General features: G+C 37.7%; 3 protein-coding genes across 4 annotated transcripts; all 3 read left to right on the forward strand.

Annotated features, from left to right (window-relative positions):
* The first annotated feature begins 5,810 nt into the window (after positions 1-5,810).
* On the forward strand, positions 5,811-7,031 carry LOC112194607 (tryptophan synthase alpha chain). The gene has a single exon (XM_024334823.2). The coding sequence runs from the start codon at positions 5,877-5,879 to the stop codon at positions 6,852-6,854; it is 978 nt and encodes a 325-aa protein (XP_024190591.1). The 5' UTR covers positions 5,811-5,876; the 3' UTR covers positions 6,855-7,031.
* Positions 7,032-8,107: 1,076 nt separating this feature from the next.
* LOC112194608 (gamma-interferon-responsive lysosomal thiol protein) lies at positions 8,108-9,702 on the forward strand. 2 transcript variants are annotated; one of them, XM_024334824.2, is made up of 5 exons: positions 8,109-8,457; positions 8,597-8,662; positions 8,889-9,041; positions 9,161-9,253; positions 9,338-9,702. In XM_024334824.2, exons 1-5 carry the CDS (start codon positions 8,167-8,169, stop codon positions 9,506-9,508), a joined length of 774 nt encoding a protein of 257 aa, XP_024190592.1. In that variant the 5' UTR covers positions 8,109-8,166; the 3' UTR covers positions 9,509-9,702. The 2 variants fall into 2 exon arrangements, with proteins under 2 accessions (XP_024190594.1, XP_024190592.1); XM_024334826.2 differs by lacking the exon at positions 8,597-8,662 and having other exon boundaries at positions 8,108-8,457.
* Positions 9,703-10,266: 564 nt separating this feature from the next.
* On the forward strand, positions 10,267-15,785 carry LOC112195142 (importin subunit beta-1). The gene is made up of 3 exons (XM_040516017.1): positions 10,267-12,479; positions 12,607-15,088; positions 15,295-15,785. Exons 2-3 carry the CDS (start codon positions 12,615-12,617, stop codon positions 15,443-15,445), a joined length of 2,625 nt encoding a protein of 874 aa, XP_040371951.1. The 5' UTR covers positions 10,267-12,479; positions 12,607-12,614; the 3' UTR covers positions 15,446-15,785.
* Positions 15,786-20,910: the final 5,125 nt, after the last annotated feature.

Below are 20,910 nucleotides of genomic sequence, written 5' to 3' on the forward strand. Positions count from 1 at the left end.
TAATGTGTCACTTTGATTCATGTATATAATCATATATCTCTAAGGACACATGTAAAATTTACAGTATTTACTCATGATTTAGAGTGTAAAAATCAAGAAAATAAACTAAAATTTACTCAAAAATAAATCATGTCGATGTAAAGAATTTTTCCGGTTTTTATTTACAAGTCTTCTTCTTATCCAGAAATTACGAAATAGTTCGCTAGAGTCCCCGACAAAGTCCCAGACTACTATATATTCATAGTCTGAACTCCCAACTTTGAACTTTCAACTCTCAACTTCTCACAGATAAAACGTGCATTAGTTCAAAGCCACTTGGTACAACCCCCCTGCATGTCCTTAATATTCGTGGTACACGCTTTACTGAAAGCAACGTACCGTAGGTCTCACGGTGTTTGTAGCCTCTAAATATTATTGGGCCGGCCAAGTTGTGTTCCTAGTTCCTGGTTTAAGCGGTCAGCAGTGGAGTTGGGAACAGGTCACTGCCACGTCAACTCCCTAGCTACAAATTTGGGCGTCAGTTTCAGATTATTGAGTACCAATTTGCTACGAGGAATCTCAGCCAGCATTAATTCATACCAGTATATTCTTAGAGGATTTCAATATCTACTCAAACGATTATTTGTATGCTGTTCTTTTTTTCTTTTTCTTTTTCTCTTTATACAAATAATGTCACTAGAGTTGGATGATGAAACAATTATATATAAATACAAATGATTTTTGTCTGTGTGAATGAGCCATGAGCTGTCAGTTATTTACCTAATTAATATTGAGAAAGTCATAGTTATGATTTCATTGCTATTAGTTAAAGTGATCGAACTAGCCGGTCAAGTATCAAGAATTCACCAATAGCCAAGTCTTCTAGTCTCGGCAAAACTTCACGTCACATGCTTCATGTAATATGCAAACATGTAAACCTATTCCACAAAAAAAAAAAAAAAATGTAGGAGGATCACAGTCATCACACATCCAACAATACTTACTCCCCTAAATTTGTATTTAATTACTGACTTAGACATGCATTGAAGGATTAATGGACAACAAACTACTCGATCCAATTGCTGTAGTGCTAGTTTAAAATCCAATCCTCCATCAAGTCCTGTCATAGGCATCATCCATGACAATTTGTATAAAAATGATAGAGACATGCACGAACGTAATTAAATCTGTACAAATTGAAGTTATCAAATCAAAATATCGTCTAATTCTAATTAAAATGGGCATTAACCTATCTCACCGACAAAAATAATTTGAATTTTGAAAAGGAAAATGATTTGTGGCCTCAATGAGGCCTAAGATTTGTGGCCTCAATCCCAGGTGTCATGCCATGTCGCCTACACACATTATCTATTTGTCAAATCATGTCATGTAATTCTTGAGTAAAAAGACTATCTTATCATTCCAAAATCTAATGGCTCTAAATTATTTTGATTTTCATCTAAAAATAAAATATATTGTTTTCATTTTTTTTTCTTTTTTTCGTTATATATATAATTATATATATATATATGTTTTTGGATATATATATATAATTCGTCAAAAAAAATTATATACAAATATGTGTTTGTGTGTATAAATATAAATATATATATATATTCACAAACATATATATATAATTATATTATATATGTATATATATAATTCGTACAGAAATTTATATATGTATATTTGATGTAGAATTAATATGGTATAAATATATATATATATATATATATATATATATATTAATGTCATAATTCTAACCCACAATTTTTTTTTAATTGATTAAAAAAAAAGTCAAATTTAAAATTGAATCCACAAAAATGGAAAGAAAATATATTAATATCTTAATTATAACCCATCAAATTTGGTAAATTGAAGTAATATTCAACTCTTTTAATAAATGAATTTAATAAAATTAATGGAAGATTAGTTTACCTTACACTAACAAGTTAATTAGAAAAGTCAAAAATTAAATTGGATCTACAAAAATGGAAAGAAAATGTATTGAAATCGTAATTAAAACCTATGAAATCTGGTAATTGAAGAGGTAAGAAAATATCATTAATAAATTGAATTGATAATATTCTAGATTCTATCATATTTCAAAATTTCTCGATAATTTAATATTGTTGCATCCAAACTCAACATTAGGAAGTGTTCCTTAAAGGTCAAGTGAGACTTTATTAATACAACTGTTCGTTTATTTTTACATGAAAAAATAATCATAATGTTATTAATACGATGTAGAAATTCAATGAACAATAGGTGTATAACACAGCAATAATCAAATAAAAAGTGTAATTAAGGAAGGTGTAAAATAGAAGTCATCGTCCACATTAACATTAAAGTCAGCTAACATGTCTTACACGAACAAATAAGTAATAAGTAGCTAATAATAAGCCAGTAAAGTTTATTGGGGACTTTTCCCTAATGGCATATTTACACTGAAATAGAAATCATCATCCACACTGAAATTTAAAGTCAGCTAACATATCTTACAGTAACAAATAAGTATTAAGTATCCAATGACGAGCCAGTAGAGTTCACTGAAGACCTTTACCTAATGGCATATTCACACTTAAATAGACACCATCATCTACTGAAACTGAAAGAACTAACATGTCTTGCACGAACAAGTAAGTATTAAGTAGCCAATGATGAGCTAGTAGAGTTCACTAGAGACCTTTACCTAATGGCATATTCACACTTAAATAGAAGCCATCATCTACTGAAACTGAAAGAGCTAACATGTTTTGCACGAACAAGTAGGTATTAAGTAGCCAATGATGAGTTGGTCAATTTTACTGATGATCTTTTTCTAATGGCATAATTACACTAAAATAGAAGTCATCATCCAAATTGTCTTACAGTAACAAATAAGTACTAAGTAGCCAATAATGAGTTAGTAAAGTTCACTGGGGACCTTTTCCTAATGACATAATTACACTAAAATAGAAATCATCATCCATACTAAAATTTAAAGTTAGCTAGCATGTCTTACATGAATAATAAGTACTAAGTAGCTAATAATGAGCCATTAAAGTTTACTGGAGACCTTTCCCGAATGACATATTCACACTAAAATATAAGCCATCATCCATTGAAACTTAAAATAAGCTAGTGTGTCTTGCACGAACAAGTAAGTACTAAGTAGCCAATAGTAAGGTTCAACGGGGAATCTTTCCCTAATAACATATTCACACTAAAATTGAAGCCATATATCATTCACGTTGAAATTGAAAGTCAGCTAAGTACTAACATGTCTTATACGAACAAAAAAGTACCAAGTAGCTAATAATGAATAAGTAGAGTTCACTTGGAACTTTTTTCTAATGACATATTTGCACTAAAATAGAAGCTATCATTAACATTTAAAAATCATTATTGTCTATTGAAAAATTTGGGATCAACAAAACAAGTATACTTTCAAAAATTAATTTCCTCATGTGCAATATATTGTATTCCATATTAAGCAATTTCTTTTCAGATATCAACTTCCCAATCAATTTAGATATCTAAGTTTTCAATCACCATATTTTATGAGTTAAAATTACAATTTAAATACATTTTCTTTCCATTTTTGTGAATCCAATTTAATTTTTGACTTTTCAAATTAACTCGTTAATGTAAGGTAACTAATCTTCCATTAATTTTATTAAATTCATTTATTAAAAGATTTAAATATTACTTGAATTTACCAGATTTCATGGATTATAATTACGATATTAATATATATATATATATATACACACACACCACATTAATTCTCCATCTAAAATATATAAATTTTTTGGACGAATTATATATATATAGGATCTATATATATATATATATATATATATGCAGATCCTATCCAGAGCGGAGCTCCGCTTTGAAATTAACGTGTGAAGTTCGAGTTTTGGGTCACTTTTCGGTCTCATATCCATATCTCGACCGATCACTTTTTAGGTGCTAGTGTATAGATCATCTCTGCAAATTTTCAGCCAAATTGATGATTGTTAAGGTATCTAACTCGCTTAAACCAATGGACGGACTGAATCTGTTAACCTGAACCGTACTAGCTTTAAGGCAATTATCAATGCCTTAATTATCATCATTTTGGCTGAAAATTTGCAGAGACGATCTATACACTAGTACCTAAAAACAGAACGGTCGAGATGTGGATATGCGACCGAAAAGTGACCCAAAACTAGAACTTCACACGTTAATTTTCAAAGCGGAGCTCCGCTCTGGATAGGATCTGTATATATATATATATATATATATATATATATATATACACACACCCATACTTTTTTTTGAATATGTATAAGGGAGTTTCTATTCATACCTCCAAAATTGGTATTTAGACCTCCCCACCTAATAAACCTCCAACTTACTTTACAAATAACCAATATGCTATCTACACCTCCCTAATTTTCCCATAATACCCATCGTCCAATAATATCAATAAAAACTTTTTTTTAAGAGTGTTCTATTCATATACCTCCAAAATCGGTAGTCAGACCTCCATCAATTTTTGAACATTTCACAATATTATTTTACTATTGATACAACTAGGCTAAAAAAAAAAAACTTTCAATTGGTATCTCTCGTTTAGAGGCCAAGAGCAGTTCATTTCTTCAACATCTTAAGATTCCCTCGTTTCATATATTTGCTCGATGGGAACAGTATGCTTCAATGGATGAGTATGATTTTAAGAGAAAGAGGTTTGTTGGTGTTTTCGTTAGAGAATAATGCATATCCGAAATTGACTTGAGGAACTGCAAAGTAAGGAACTAGTCTGTTGATTTCTCCGCTGCTTGGTAAGGATGAAGACCATAATAAAAACAAAAGGGAAAAAATGGCATGAGGATGACCATTTGTTGATTTCATACCTCTAAAAGGGAAAAAACTTTATTTAATTTTTTTTCTTTCTCTTTTGTGTCTTTATTGGTAATTTGATATGAGTTGACAATGTCAACTATCACTTGAAAAAAGAAAGAGGTCCAAATGCCAATTTTAGAGGTATGAATAGAAGCTCCCTATGTATAATGAAAAAAAAATCCAAAATAATGAAAAAGAAAGAAAGGAAAAAAAAACAAACAATATTTTTTTAGAAGAAAGTCAAAATAATTTAGAGCTGTTATATATTCAACAACATATATATATATATATATATTTTGACGAATTATAGATATATATATATATATTCACAAAAATATATAAATATAAAAAAATTTAGAAGAATTATATATATATATATAATAAAAAAAAAGAAAAAGAAAAAAAATGTATCTTTTCTAGAAAAAAGCTAAAATAATTTAGAGCCATTAGATTTTGAAATGATAAGATAGTCTTTTTATTCAAGAATATCATGTCATGTCTTGACAAATTAGTGAGGTGTATAGATGACATGGCTTGACACCTAGGATTGAGGCCACAAATCTTAGGCCTCATTGAGGCCCTATATCATTGCCCTTTTGAAAATAAAATAAAAACATCACATGCTCTACAAGATAAAAGATTTTGTATTTACCTTGTGATATCACAAGATGTATTCAGTTGACTTAAAACCTTAAAAGAGATGCTTGCTGGAGCTGCAACATACGTAGTTAGTAATATAATGCGTAAAATTTCTTCACGTGTTTTTTTTTTTTTTGGGAAAACAAATTTCTTCACGTTTATGTTGTTTTTTTTTTTTTGAATGACACGTTTATGTTGTTAAGAAAAGAAAGTTTTTGACGCGTAGATTTGACATGCAATTGAGCTGATGTTTCATATATGTTTGACCATTCTGGCCCACATATCCAGTATATAAGTGTACGTATGGCTCATCATATCGCACCATTGCACAATTAGCTAGTAACATATATACCAGAGAAGCATCCCGGCTTAAACATACATTTTCCTCAATGGCGATTCCTACTTCTCTTAAACTTACTACTACTTCAGGCTTTCTTCAACTGAATACAAAGAAACCTCGATACCCAGTTCATCATCTTCCTTCTCCATCCCAAACAGCATTAACCTTTCCAATCAAGAAACTACTTGAGATAAATCCAAGGGATACTCTCACCCTCCCTCGTGCCCCTACCGATAGCATCTCACAGACTTTCACAAAATTGAAATCACAAGGGAAAGTAGCGTTCATCCCCTACATCACCGCCGGTGATCCAGATCTCTCAACAACCATTCAAGCGTTGAAGGTGCTCGATTCTTGTGGATCCGATGTAATCGAACTAGGCATACCCTACTCCGATCCCTCACTAGACGGTCCGGTCATACGCGCTTCAGCGTCACGGTCCTTGGCAGGAGGGACAAAGTTCAACAATATCATCTCAATGTTAGAAGATGTTGTTCCCCAACTGTCGTGCTCGATCACTCTATTCTCCTACTATAACCCTATTATCAAGCATGGCATCGAAAACTTCATGTCCACCATTAGCCAAGCCGGCGTCCGTGGGCTTGTGGTTCCGGATGTCCCTTTTGAAAACACACAACGCTTGAGAAATGAAGCCGCAAAGAACAACGTTGAGTTGGTGCTGCTAACCACACCCACTACTACAACATGTCGAATGAAAGACATTGTCCGAGCCTCGGAGGGTTTCGTGTACCTGGTGAGTGCGGTGGGGGTCACCGGGGCTCGTCCACGTGTGAACGAACAAGTTCCGAGTCTCTTGAGGGAGATTAAGGAGGTGACGAACAAGGCAGTGGCTGTTGGGTTCGGATTGTCGAAGCCTGAGCATGTGAAGCAAGTGGCCGAGTGGGGGGCAGATGGTGCTATTGTTGGTAGTGCCATTGTGAAGGTATTGGGTGAAGCTAGATCTCCATTGCAAGGGTTAAGAGACCTTGAAACTTTCGCCAAATCTTTCAAGGCTGCTCTCCTGTAATGACCTATGCAATAGAAGAAGAAAAAAATGTTTTTGGATCATAGATTCTGATATGTACGTTCTGATAGTTTCACTAAAACAAAATCACTCATTTATGATTTCGGGAGTCACTGTACAGTAATTAATTATTATTTGGTTGACTAAGTCAAATACATCTTTTGGGGCCATATGCCTTTTATTATCGGAATATGTATACTAGAGAATTGTTAAACGTGACTTGATACAACATACAAACAATAATTGTTCCTAAACTTATTCGTAACATGGTGGAACTTAATTTTCTGAATTTAGTGTTGGGATCTTATGAACTGGGTTTACTGTTGGGATCTCTTATGAACACGAGTGATTACAAGCGAAAACTGGATGGGGTTGATCCGTTGTGAGAGGATGTACCTGACTTAATGTGTCATCAGTAGTCATTTTATCGGTTAAGTATGAGTAAATCATTGTCCATACAACCTATCGCGTGCGCCTAGCTAGTTCATTATACATGAGTTCTGATAAGCACTTGCTAATTAAGTTTCTATAGATAGTCAGGGGCGGAGCCACATATAGGCCAGCTTGGGCACTTGCCTAGACTGAGTTTTTCTTGTCTACCTTGATTTATATATGTTGGCTGAAGGAAACTACCTAAAACATAGCAGAAAAGGGCAAAACCAGATGAATCTTGCCTTACCTTGGCTGGATTTTTCTTGTTTGCCTTGAATTTTGCCTTACCTAAGAAACTTTTCTGGATCCGCCACTGAAGATAGTACTGATCTGATGTAAATCGTTGCATGCATCTTCATGCACACTAAGTTGCAATGGTGCAATACAGAGTATGTTTCATGCAAACAAAAGACAATGCAATGCTAATTGAGTCTCTAAGAGGATTCTGATTCTTCAATGTAATGGTTGGACAAGTCAAGACTCAAAAGATAGTGCACAAAGACCATGACTGACATCGATATGCTAGCTATCACTTTATCCCGGCCTCTACAATTAATGGTCTTCTTGGCTAGTTTTCCATCACGATCATGGAGCAATGCAATATCATTATCCCACTCATCGATCTATCACCTTCTTATTATCAACTAATTAAAGCGAATGACTTTAATTAAGAGCATAATATTAGTCATCTCCACACATTTAGCTAAAAGAAGAAGAAATACAGGTAAATATCACTTTCATGCTAGAGGTGGTCATAAGCAACTCATACCTCCCAAAATCAAGAAGGCCATTATGGTCAGAGCCCGCATTTTAACATTCGAGCCCATGAGCAGTGCTGGCGCATACTTCAGGTAGCTTCGGGGTATCACCTAAGCATTCAGTAATGGCTTCTCTTAAGCTCTTGTTTTCCCTTGTTGTTCTCACTTCCGTGCTCTCCATTCAAGCATCTTATCCTTCTTTTGAAGATAACGGCGTCAATGTCCTTGAATCCAAGAAAGTTAACCTCTCTCTGTATTATGAAACTCTATGCCCATCCTGTGCGAGCTTCATTGTAAATGAACTAGCAGCTACGTTATTCGATCCCGAAGGGGATCTCGTAAGCATTGTCAACCTTAGGCTAGTTCCATATGGAAATGCTCAGGTCAAAGCACCTAACAAGACCATCGTTTGCCAGGTCACATTTCCCTCTCCACCATCTTTATTTATTTTATATATATATATATATATATATATATATATATATATATATATCTTTTTTCTTTTGTGCTTGGAATCTTGGATAATTATCATTCCATTTGCTTCATATTCTGCGGCATGGCCCAGACGAATGCTACTTTAACAGTATAGAAGCCTGTGCAATCCACCTCTGGTCAGACGTGGTAAGGCCATCTTTCTATGGCTTTTTTTTACCATAAATCAAAGGTGAATATTGCAACTATCACATTTTTTTTATTTTAATTTTTACCATTACAATAGGTCTTACAAAAACATTATAATAGTAAGTTAGTAACAATGATAGGATAACTTAAATTGTTTCCAGAACAATGTACATATGGTTTTATTTTATCTTCTTCACATCTTATCTCCTTGTTGTATCTGATGCAGAAGCGGCATTTCAAGTTCATTCATTGTCTTGAGAGTAAACTTATTGAAGGACTGCACTCCTCGAAAGAATATGCTTGGGAATCTTGTTGTGTAAAACTTGAGATGGATTCGGATCGTTTGGGAAAGTGCTACCGCAGTGGATATGAGAAGAAGGTAGATTGTTCATACTATTTTACAGCACGTACACTGTTGTTTTTCTTCATACAAGTTAAAGCTCATGTCTACATATCTTAAATATAGTGCTAATCATTTACCAAATGAATGGCATGCAGCTTATACTTGAAAATGCTAAAGAAACAGACCACCTTGTTCCGCCTCATGAGTACGTACCATGGGTGGTTGTTAATGGACAACCGCTAAAGGATGTAAGCGTTTGCTGTCGATCTCTTTGTATTTCTCATTTTCTCTCACATAGATTATATTATTGAACTCTTTATATATGGATGCAGGATTACCTAAATTTTGTGAGGTATGTCTGCAACGCTTACAAAGACAGTCCGAAACCAAAGGCTTGCAGATCATATCAACACAACATCAATTCAGGTGGAAAGGCAAACTCGAGCCTAGAAGGATGCTATAAAGGTGATCAGAACGCGGGGGGAGCTGAAACACTTCAGTAGTTCAGTATGATTCAATATGGTGGTTCTGCATCATCCATTAATTTGCTCTGGGGAGCATTGCTGGTCTACTAGCATCATAAAATAAAGCATTAGCATATGTTTAGTGTTCCAAGATCATTTCCTTTATGTTTGTTTGCTTTAACAAAACTACGAATGAAAAATTCAGGTTATATTGTTTGAATAACATTCTTCAATTCTCCTACAACAAATGGCCGGGGGGACATGTGTCTATAAAACATAATTTTAGTGCTTTAGGAAACAAAATATATATATATATATATATATATATATATATATATATTAATAAATGATAAGAGGTACAATTAAAGTACCAAAATCCGAAGAATAAAAATTAATGTAAAACAAAAGGAAGCATATGTCTTATATATAGTCGCATTAATTAGATCGATCTTAATTTGTCACTTACAAACTTGGTATGTGGTTGTGGTTGTATCTATGAAATATGTGGTGCTTCTAAAATATTAGGTACTGAAAGTAGCTCCACCTTTTCATCTTCCATGTTAAAGAAAAAAACAGCCGGATCCAAGTTTGAGTTTGTATTCTGAAGTGAGAGCCACTCAAACCATTTATCCATGAAGTATCTGTACACAGGGACGTAGCCAAGACAAGGGCTACTTGGGCTACAGCTCAAGGGAAAATTTGGTCCAAAATCGACAAAGTATGGGTATAGCCCAATAAAAAATAAAACAAAAAAACAAAAAATATACTGATGCTTTCAACTCTCAGACTCTCCCCTTCTCCCTTTGGCGCTGTCCCCATTTTGCTTCTACCTTCCAGGAGTTCCAGCCGTCTAGGTTCAATTAGCGAGTCCCGGCAGTCCCGCCGAGCCACCTCCACCGCTCCATGCCTGAGCCACCTCCTCCGCCACCGAGCCACCTCCGCGGCTCCACTACGAGACTGCGACTCCTTCAATCCCAGATCCCGGGTATTGGATTTTTGGTTGATTGATTGTCATTGCTGATGGGTTGTTGATGATGGGTTGATAATTGGGAATGGCCGAATGGGTTGTCCAGCTACAAGCCTACAATGATGTTTGGTAATGGTTTGGAATGGGTTGTTGTCTTGTTGATGATGCTTGATATTTGATAATTGATTGTCAATTTGTCATTGCTGATGCCTGATGATGTTTGATAATTGGGAATTGCATATTTGGTGTTTGGTGTTTGATAATTGCATATTTGGTGTCTGGTCATATGGGCGAGGTAATAATACTATGGGCATGTGTTTCTTCTGGACAGAGTAAAATGGTATCTGATATTTAATATATTTGAAATGGCTTCAAATAATAATTTGGATCATTTGGATGGTATATGAAGATAATTAAGAGAATAAGTCTTCCACTCACAAGTCAAAAAAGAAGAAGTGCAGAGGCCAGAGGGGTCGTTTAGGCTTATCATTTAACACTGACCCAGCCTTTTTTTTTTTTCGATCGAATAACATTGGCCCAGCTTGATTTAATGATTGTGAACCCATTTTCAATACCGAAATCTTCTATGGTCAGCAACTCATAGTGGTGTGAGAGGTGTCTTGCGTAATGAAAAAGGTGAATTCATTGCCGGATGAGCCTCCCACTGGGTTCCAAATCTAAAAAAAAAAAAGAGTTCTTCGCAAAATTTTTGTATGTATAAAATTAGCCCAATCCTCATGTCATTCCTGGCTACGTCCCTGTCTGTACATGCAATTGGCTTTGCATCCAGAGTAGTACTAGTCTGAGCCATCAACAGAGAATGAAGAATTTTCACATCCCAAGAATACATTTCTATTCTCCAAATAATTTACCTCCAACTCTGACCACTCCCACTCGTGGTCTTTACCAAACGGCACCTCAAATACCCTAAAATTAGTGATTTCAATTGATCCAATTCTTGGCCTAGATTGTAGAACCAACCACAAGGCCCCTGCTGACATGTACAAGCTCTGACTACTAGTCTGCCCATACATAGGTACCATTTGTACAAGTTCTGATTCTACCATCGTGTTGTAATTAGTTCTTTTTCTTCTCCCAAAAAAAAAAAAAAAAAAACGAACTTCTGTACCAAAATTTCACACGTGAGAAATTTCCCTCCAAAAATTGCCAATCGTTCACACGTGCTAGATTTCCCTCTAAAAAACTCTAGGGTTGCCAATCCCATTTCATCTCCCTCCCTCCTGCTTCTTCAAAGCTCTCGAAATGCAGAGCCTTTCTCTGTAAATCGGCGATAACATCAAACCAGAGCACCGTCGGACTCTCTCTCTCTCTCTCTCTCTCTCTCCTTCTTTTCGAGGCAGAAGCATTTCCTTCTTGGTCGTTGAGTAGGGTTTTAGAGCTTCATTTTACTCATCGGCTTCTATTGGAGGTATTTCTCTTTCTACACTCTCACTGTACAGCTTCTATTTCAAGTTTCTGTGTATAGATTTATTTCAATTCCATGTTTGGAATTGATTCGCACTAATAGGATTTCCATTTTGCGCTAGTATCTGGCCTGCTTTAGTGGAATTAGGGTTTCGATTCTGTTGCGAGGGTTCGGTATGAGGCTTTTTAAGTTATGCTCATTGTTAGTTTCAAGCTCACTGTGGATGTTGTGCTAGATTGGGGCTTAATTTCTAGGGTTTTAACCTTTATTTTGGGGTTTATCGATTTGAGATGTATTGATGGGATTTGATTTGGTTCTTATACTAGGATTATAGATGTTAGCTTAATTACCAGGCAAATCTGTATGAGAAGAATGGGGAATGGTTTTTTCATTGTTTGTGAAATGATGCTTTGTGTTATTGCTCAAGTAGATTGAATATGATGACTAGTGAAGCTTTTAGGCTCTCAGAATTTTGTGATGATATAGCATTGTACCACAGAAATCGATACTTTTCTGTTAATTGGAATTGTCTAGTGTTTGCATTTTGTTTGGTGAGGTTTGAAATCACATTTGGCAGATAAGAGGAAAGCACATCATACACAATTTTTTACATTGAGGTACTATTTCTATTGGATGTCTTGTTAGCTTTTATTTTGGAGGTTCCTTATGTATGCAATAATTCATGTCTAGTTATCTAGTCTTATATATCCCTTTTGGTGATTTCCTTTGTGGCGTTGTGGAAAGAAACGGCCATGGAGATCACTCAGTATCTATTGTCAGCTCAATCAGCCGATGCAAGAGTTCGTACTGAAGCAGAATCTAATCTGAGGAAATTTCAAGAGCAAAACCTACCTGCTTTCCTTCTGTTGTTGTCGGTTGAGCTAGCAAACAATGAAAAGCCAGTTGAGTCCCGAAGGTTGGCTGGTATTGTTCTTAAGAACTTACTAGATGTCAAAGATTCTGCTACAAAGAAACATCTTGCTCAGCAATGGATGGCTATTGATATTGCATTTAAATCCCAAATCAAGAGCTGGCTCTTACAGACACTTGGGTCATCTGTGCCAGAGGCAAGGCGCACCTCTGCCCAAGTTCTTGCCAAAGTTGCTTCTATTGATGTTCCCCAGAAACAGTGGCCTGAGCTAATCGGACATTTGCTTAATAACATGATTCAGCGCGATAGCTCTGCTGATTTGAAACAGTCAACCTTGGAAACTCTTGGTTATGTATGCGAGGAAATATCCCATCCTGATCTTCAGCAAGATGAGGTAAACTCTGTTCTTACAGCTGTAATTCAAGGAATGAATCTTGCTGAGAACAGTTCTGAAGTCCGTCTTGCTGCAACAAGGGCATTATGTAATGCCTTGGAGTTTGCTCAGACAAACTTTGAAAATGAGACGGAACGAACTTACATCATGAAGATGATCTGTGAGACTGCCTTGTCTAAGGAGGTAGAGGTTAGGCAGGCTGCTTTTGAGTGCCTTGCTTCAATTGCTTCTATGTACTATTCTGTGCTTGGGACTTACATGCAGGCTCTCTTTGAGCTTACATCAAATGCGGTAAAAGGGGATGTAGAACCTGTTGCCCTTCAAGCAATTGAGTTCTGGAGTTCCATTTGTGAAAAAGAAATAGAATTGCAAAAGTATAAGACAGCTGACAGGAACTGTTGGGACTCTCTACCGGACTTTGTGCCTCCTCATTCACGTTTTATAGAAAAATCTCGAATTTCTCTAATTCCAATATTGCTAGAGATTTTGCTGATGCAGGAAGAAAATGTAAGCCAGTATGACAACATTTGGAATATCTCAATGGCTGGTAAGAAATGCCTAGAACTTGTTGCCCAAACTGTTGGGTTTGTCATTGTACCCCTTGTGATTCCATTTGTGGTGGCTAACAGAGTGAAACCAGATTGGCATTGTCGGGAGGCAGCAGTTTTTGCACTTGGTGCAATTATTGAAGGCTCAACCATTTATCAGGATCTTGGGGTCTTATTAAAATACTGTGAACTGGTCCGTGAACTTATAGATGACTTGCTTTTCTTAATGAATGATGAAAACAACCAAGTCAAAGAAACTACTGCATGGACTCTCGGTCGTATATTTGAATTTTTGCATAGTCCTGTTGGTGGATTTTCTGTGATTACTTCTGATAATCTTCCAAGAGTGGTAGATATATTGGTGAAGAGCGTTAAGGATGCTCCAAATGTTGCAACTAAGGTGTGTCGGGCGATTTATACACTTGCTGAGGGCTATGAGGAAGCTGGAATGCACTCATCTTTTTTTATGCCATATATCCCTAGGATCATTGAAAGTCTTCTTTTTGCTGCTAGTCGTGCAGATTTGGATGATTTGAAATTGACGTCTGCTGCATATGAATCATTAAACGAGGTAGTGAGGTGTTCCAGCAGTACTGAAGCACCACAGATTATAAGAGAACTACTCTCTGTGATTTTGGAGAGGTTGAGTCAGACTTTAGAGCGTCAGATAGTATCATCAGATGGCAAGGAAAAGCAAGCAGACTTGCAGGCTTCTCTCTGTGGCGTTCTCCAGGTTATAATCGAGAAAGTTAGCAGTGCAGATGATTTAGAAACCAGGTCCATTATGTTGACACAGGCAGACCAGATGATGTTTTTGTTTCTTAATGTCTTTTCTTGCCGAAGTTCTACAGTGCATGAGGAAGCCATGCTTGCTATTGGTGCCCTTGCTCATGCTACTGGGTCTGAGTTTGGCAAGTACCTTCCTGAATTATACAAGTACTTGAAGAGGGGGTTGCAAAATTTCAAGGACTATCAAGCCTGTTCTGTCACAGTTGGTGTGGTTGGCGACATTGTTCGTGCCTTGAAGTACAAGGTAGTACCATATTGTGATGGGATTATGCAAATTCTGTTGACGAATCTTTCTAGTGAAGCACTCGACCGGTCTGTCAAGCCTCCCATATTCTCTGTCATTGGCGACATAGCTCTCTCAATAGATGAAAACTTTCAGAAGTATGTTGACTCTGCAGTGCCAATGATGCAGAGAGCTGCGGAGCTGTGTGCTCAGATGGACTCCAATGATGATGAGTTATTGGAGTACGGCAGTCAGCTCAAGTGTAGCATCTTTGAAGCTTATTCTGGTATACTTCGGGGCACCAAGAAGTCTAAGATCATGATGCCATATGCCCAGCTTCTCTACGAGTTTATAGGATTTGTTTTGAAGGAGAAAGACAGGTATCATGTTCCGATTGGATGGTGTGGCATGCATGTTGTTGATAATTTTTTTTTTCTTAATGTCAGTTTTGTTGTAAAATATGGTAGAGCAAGATGAGTACATCTAATTATAATAGGGTTGTGAAGGTGTGGCTAGTTGTGTAGATTAAAGGAGAACCACTATGGCTTCTTTACCATTAGGCAGCTAACTTTGTCCTTTATCATCTTCTATGTTCCTCATTTTGCAGGGATATCCTTCTAAGAAAAGCTTTAGCTGCTGTGATGGATGACCTTGCAGATTTACTTGGTACAAACTCAAAGACACTCTTTGGAGACCTTACTGCTCGTGTAACATATACTGGTGCGTGTCTTCAATCTGATTGTGATAACCTGAAGTAAACTGCACTTGTGCAGGAGACTAGGCTGAATTCCTTGCAAGTAAAATGATACTCTAGCTGGTACAGTAATCAGTGAGTTTTAACTTTTAAGGGTGTGAAGGAAGTTCAAAGTTGTGTAGATTATGTACGAACTTCTCTTTTGCAGTGTGGGCGCAAATTCTGTAATATCTTGACTTGGAATTATTACCAGAAAAATCAGGGTTTGAAATTAAGAGGGTTTTTTTAACTTCCACAGGATACTAAGTTGATTATTCAAGTCTTTGTCTCATTCTCTGTAAAGGTTGTAAGTAGAGCAAAGGGAGATTCTCTCCCCTTACTTTTCTTACCATGCATATAAATAAGGAAATGTAAGTTACTGACAAACCATTTGTTAGGCATCCCCATTAAATTTTTGCTCAGTCTTGTAACAATTTTCAAATTAGTCCCACCTTAGCATTGGTGGAAAAATGTGGAATGGTTTAATGTTAGTGGGTTTGAACCAACTCTCTAAAGGAGAATGTTGAATTTGTAACCTCAGCTCCTCATCTTCTGCCCATTACAACCTCTCTAAAAGCCTGGCCTTCATCTCCTCATCCTGGTGCTTGTGTTCTGTGAACAAAACGTGGAAGATATTGATGACAGGATTGATGCGCAATCTCATTCAAGCGAGACTAACAACAAAGGAAATTGGACGAAGGAAGATGCTTGCACATCTTGTTATCAACAACAAAGGATCCATAACTTGAATGGGATTGTTACAACAGTGAACATGAGAGAACGGTTAGCAGTAATTATTTCATATGTTGAAATTTATGTATCCAGATCAAATTAAATTCTACTTCTGATCAGTAACCTATCAAGTGCATGGGATGCAGCTTATGCCACATAATGCTAATGAAACAGGTCACCTTGTTCCCGCCTCGTCAGTAACCACGGACTAAAGTAAGCAACTACATACGAACACACGAACGCACAAGGAAACAGAGACTTTAATTAATGAACAGTTCATATCTTATTCCAGGGGCTTTAAGAACTTTGCAGGCTATGTGTGCAAGGCTTACCAAGGAAATCCAGCACCAAAGTCTTGCACAACTCCAACACTCAAGGTCAACTCAGCTGAATTAAACAGCAAACTCAACTGCTCTAGGATACCACAATGGTGAAGAACACCAAGGTCGACAGCTTAAAACTCTAGTCTGATTCTTCAATATGGTTCTGCATCACCATTTGCTGTTCTGCAGCAAGTCTTTATGAAACCCTATCAATCTAGCACGACTCGTTGGGTTCGTTCGTTCCCATAACATGGGAGGAAACTCAAGAGAGAAATCAATTATCAATTGTGTCCAACACTGGATTGGTGAATGTTGTACCCACATTTGCATGACCACTCGGACGTAGCTAATGTGCATAGTTATTGAATGATTTCTAGTTACAGTTTGCCGCTCAACAAGTAATTGGGCCGATTGCCAGAAATGTTGGCCGATGAACAATTGGACAATTCATCTGGTCCAAGACAAGTCACATAAAAACTAGGCCGATAGAGGGTTTCGAAAGTTAGGCCATTGGTTATCGGCCGGCCCGTAGTCATTGGTTTATTGTCTAAAAGCCCATTGGGCCAATACTCTAATTGGTTTCCAATCCGAACTCAACTTAGAAAGATAATGGCCGATTGTCAGAGAGGCCGATAAGCGATAAAGATGAAATTTGATCAAGTAGTATTTCAATCGACTTAAAGTTCATGTCAGCCAATGAGGAGAGTTCAATCCAAGATAGCCTACTTCAAGATTAATTGCAGCCATTGATGACGTCCATCAAAGCCAATCCGGATAGAGTCCAACGTCAAGTCAGCCGACGATAAGTATTGAAGCCGAATCAAGATAGAGTCACTGAGCCAAGTGGAGGCCGAATTCCACTCAACTTCAAAGAGTCAAGAGATCAGTTCAAGTCACAAAGCAGTCGATATAAATAGAAGCATCGACAGAAGACAACACACACAACTCCAGAAACTCAAGCCATCAAGCTTTTCTTGTTTTCGTCTTACCTTTTGCTTAGGTAGAATTTCCGCTTGTTCCTTAATTAGTTTGCTCTGCTAGTTACAATTTCAGTTACTTTACTTTCCTTGTAGCCTAGTATCGATTTTGAACTGTTCTCTTTGTTTTCTTTCAAACAATAGTTGATAATTTTTAGCCATTCCAGATTTCAGTTTCGTTGTTATCATCTTTTATTTGCTCCTTATTATCTTTATGTTTTCCTTGTTTGATCGTGCTATTTACAGTTCGTAGTCGCATAGTAGCTATTAATCTTATATTTACTCACACTCTCACGACCGTACCTAACTCACCCGACCTTCATCCACCAAATCCTTAATCTAGAGGCATCGAACCGCAGCCGAGAATAAGTTCCTTCCTCGGCTAACAATTGCTTGATAAGTCAGATTTACATCCACTACACCTACAGTTGCACACTTGACCTTCTGGCTGGCACGCTCCGCATCTATTCATTGAGAAGGACATTTATTCCTTGATCCCTCGGCTGTATAGGCCGAGGTGATTTTCAGAGGCAACATCTTTTGGCACGCCCAGTGGGACAAAGATTACTATTTTCTTAGGAAGGTTGAATGCAAGGGAAGGAGGTTAGTCAACAAAAACAAGACAACCCATACAGTGTAAACAGGGGAAAGAAGTGTCTTCGGTGTGGAGAGTCAGGACATAATTCAACTTTTTGTCCATCACGGCCGAAGCTCAATCTTACTCCAATCAGAATGTCACTTGAGTCAAGTGGGAATGGGACTTCAGACTCTTCGTCGACAGAGCAATCAGCCGATGAACGTAGAGCTCAAGAAGCAGCAAAGACTGCAATAGCCAAACTAACCGCAAGACAGGAGGCTACATAAGCAGCAGCAGCCGACGCCGCTGCAAGGCAATAAGACATGAGACGAGCGGCCGCTGACGTAGCCTTGGCCAGGCAATCTACTGAAAGTTCGTCTAGAGGCTCACCACTTAATGCTTTTTAGAGTGCCTCAAATAGTGCAACCACTCCCGGTGCCATCATCTATGCAGCACGAGATGGTAGAGTTAGAGATACGGTGGAAGCTGATTATTTAGGACCGGCCGGAGTGTCAGCTGAGTATATGTACAAAGCATTGAATGAGATTTTTAAATTGCAGACGAATGAACTTGCTGCCCAAGGAGAAATCAACAATAGAACGTTGGTAGATCAGTTAGCTACTGTTTTGGGAGAGAATACTAACCGATCAATCGGAGGATTGCAAATGTCTCTTGAGCAACTGAACCAAACAATGGCGGTTATGGTGAATGGTCAGAACACTTTGCAAACCTTGCTGATACAAAATCAACAAGGCCAACTCAACCAAGCACTTCAACCTCCATGGCAGCAAGCTCATGCTTATGTTCCACAGCCACAGGCTCAGTTTCCTATTGGTGGACAACCATTTCAAGCTCAACCCCAATTTGGAATGGCCAATAATTATGTGCAACAGCCGATAAATAACAACAACGGTTTAGGAGGACCAAACCCACCTAGGAATGGGTTGACAGTCGAAGAAATAAGGAGAATCTGTGAAGAAACTGTAGGGTCAGCTCCTAGAAGAATGGCCAGGCCGAGATACACCAAACCATATCCGGAAAGGGTTGAAAATAGAGACTATCCGAGGGGATTCAAATTTCCCGACTTTCCTTTATTCAGTGGAGATGATTACCAATCAACTATAGCACATATTTCCCGGTTCACAGCACGATGTACTGAGCATTCTAGAGATGACGAATTGAAGTTGAAGTAGTTTGAGAACTCACTAACCGGCCCTGCTCATGCTTGGTATGTCAACTTGGCTCCTAATTCTATTCAAAACTGGGCCGACATGGAAAGAGCTTTCCATGAGCAATTCTACAGAGCCGAACCAGAAGTCACAATCGCTGATTTAGCAAAAATGTATCAAGAAGCACATGAGTCGGCCCAAGATTTCTTAGATAGATTTAAGGCCGCAAGAAATAAGTGCAAAGTCAATCTGGGAGAGCTAGAGTTTGTTCGAATAGCTCAGGAAGGTCTGAATTATGAATTGTGCAAGAAATATGAGGGAGTTGATATTAGAGACATCTTTGAATTAACCACTAGTGTGGCTAGATATGAGGCAATCATTAGAGAAGAGACTCAAGCTAGATCAGCCTCAAAGGGAACTTATTATAAGAATCCTACTATTCATGCTATGGAGGCCAATTTCGAAGGTTTGAAGGTTAAGGAAGAAGATTCGGCCGATATCAATGCTGTCGAATTGTTTATAAACAAACCAGTGGTTTGTAAAGCCCTTGCAAAGCCAACAAACCCAATCAAGGATAAACCTCAGCCGATAACCTACCATACCAAAGATGGCACACCCTTAAGATTGACACCTACCCGCTCTTACACTTTTGATATCACAAAGGCTGACATAATTTTTGATCAACTTCTTGCTGAGAAAGTAATTAAATTGCCAAACGGCCATGTTATACCTAAGGCCGATGAAACTAGAAATAAGTCTTATTGTAAATTTCACAATTCATGGAAGCATTCTACTAACAATTGTGTGGTTTACCGTGATACTTTGCAGGATCTCATCGAAAAAGGAAAGCTGAAGTTTCCGGAGACGAGCAAACTAGCTCAACTTGTCGATACCGACCCTTTTCCAGTCAACATGGTGTACGTCAACTTCCCAAGAGGTCACAGGAGGAATTGGCCAAATATGAACTTGTCTGATCCTAGGGCCCGAAGGAGGTATATGTTTCGTGACCAGAGGAGGGAACTAGTTTATGACAGTCAGGATGAGGATGCATACGATATGACAATGCCACCGGCTTTGAAGGCCTCATCGTCATCTACTTCAAAAGTACCGCCGGCCAGTGCTGTGATTCTGTGCAGCCGTTGCAACTGTGAGGTAACCCTTAATAATCTGCTGTAAATCAAGAACCAAGAGTTAGCTACTGATCGACAGGTAAAGCCTGGGTTAAAAGCCCCACTAATTGTGAAGAAAGTAAGAAGAAAGACTCAGGAGAGAAACATGCTGGCAATGAATTGGGGACTCCCACGACCAATATGGTCGAGGATGAAGTACTTAAGCTCTTTGGTCCTCACAGTCCCAAGGGGTGTTATCAGGGACAACAAACTTCCCAAAGTGTATTTAAGAGGATAAAGGAATCTGAAAACGTCGAAAGCGGGCGACTTTCGGTGAGGAGAAGGTTGACTTTTGAGGATGATGATCTTGAGGGAAATTTTGTTGATGGTTTCAATGGCCGACGACGATCAAGTTTTGACCAAGATGATCGATTTTATGACCAAGATTATTTTGCTAGAAATAGAGGCCGAAGACCTTATAGGACATATCGGCCACCAGTTACTCATGATAATAGGTGGTATGGCCGAGCGGCCAGAGATCAGCCATTTTCCCCTTTGACAAAAACTCAAAAGAGACGTATACAAAGGGAAGTGGCGGCCGCA

This window comes from Rosa chinensis, chromosome 3 (assembly GCF_002994745.2).
Source record: "Rosa chinensis cultivar Old Blush chromosome 3, RchiOBHm-V2, whole genome shotgun sequence".
Classification (NCBI taxonomy): domain Eukaryota; kingdom Viridiplantae; phylum Streptophyta; class Magnoliopsida; order Rosales; family Rosaceae; genus Rosa; species Rosa chinensis.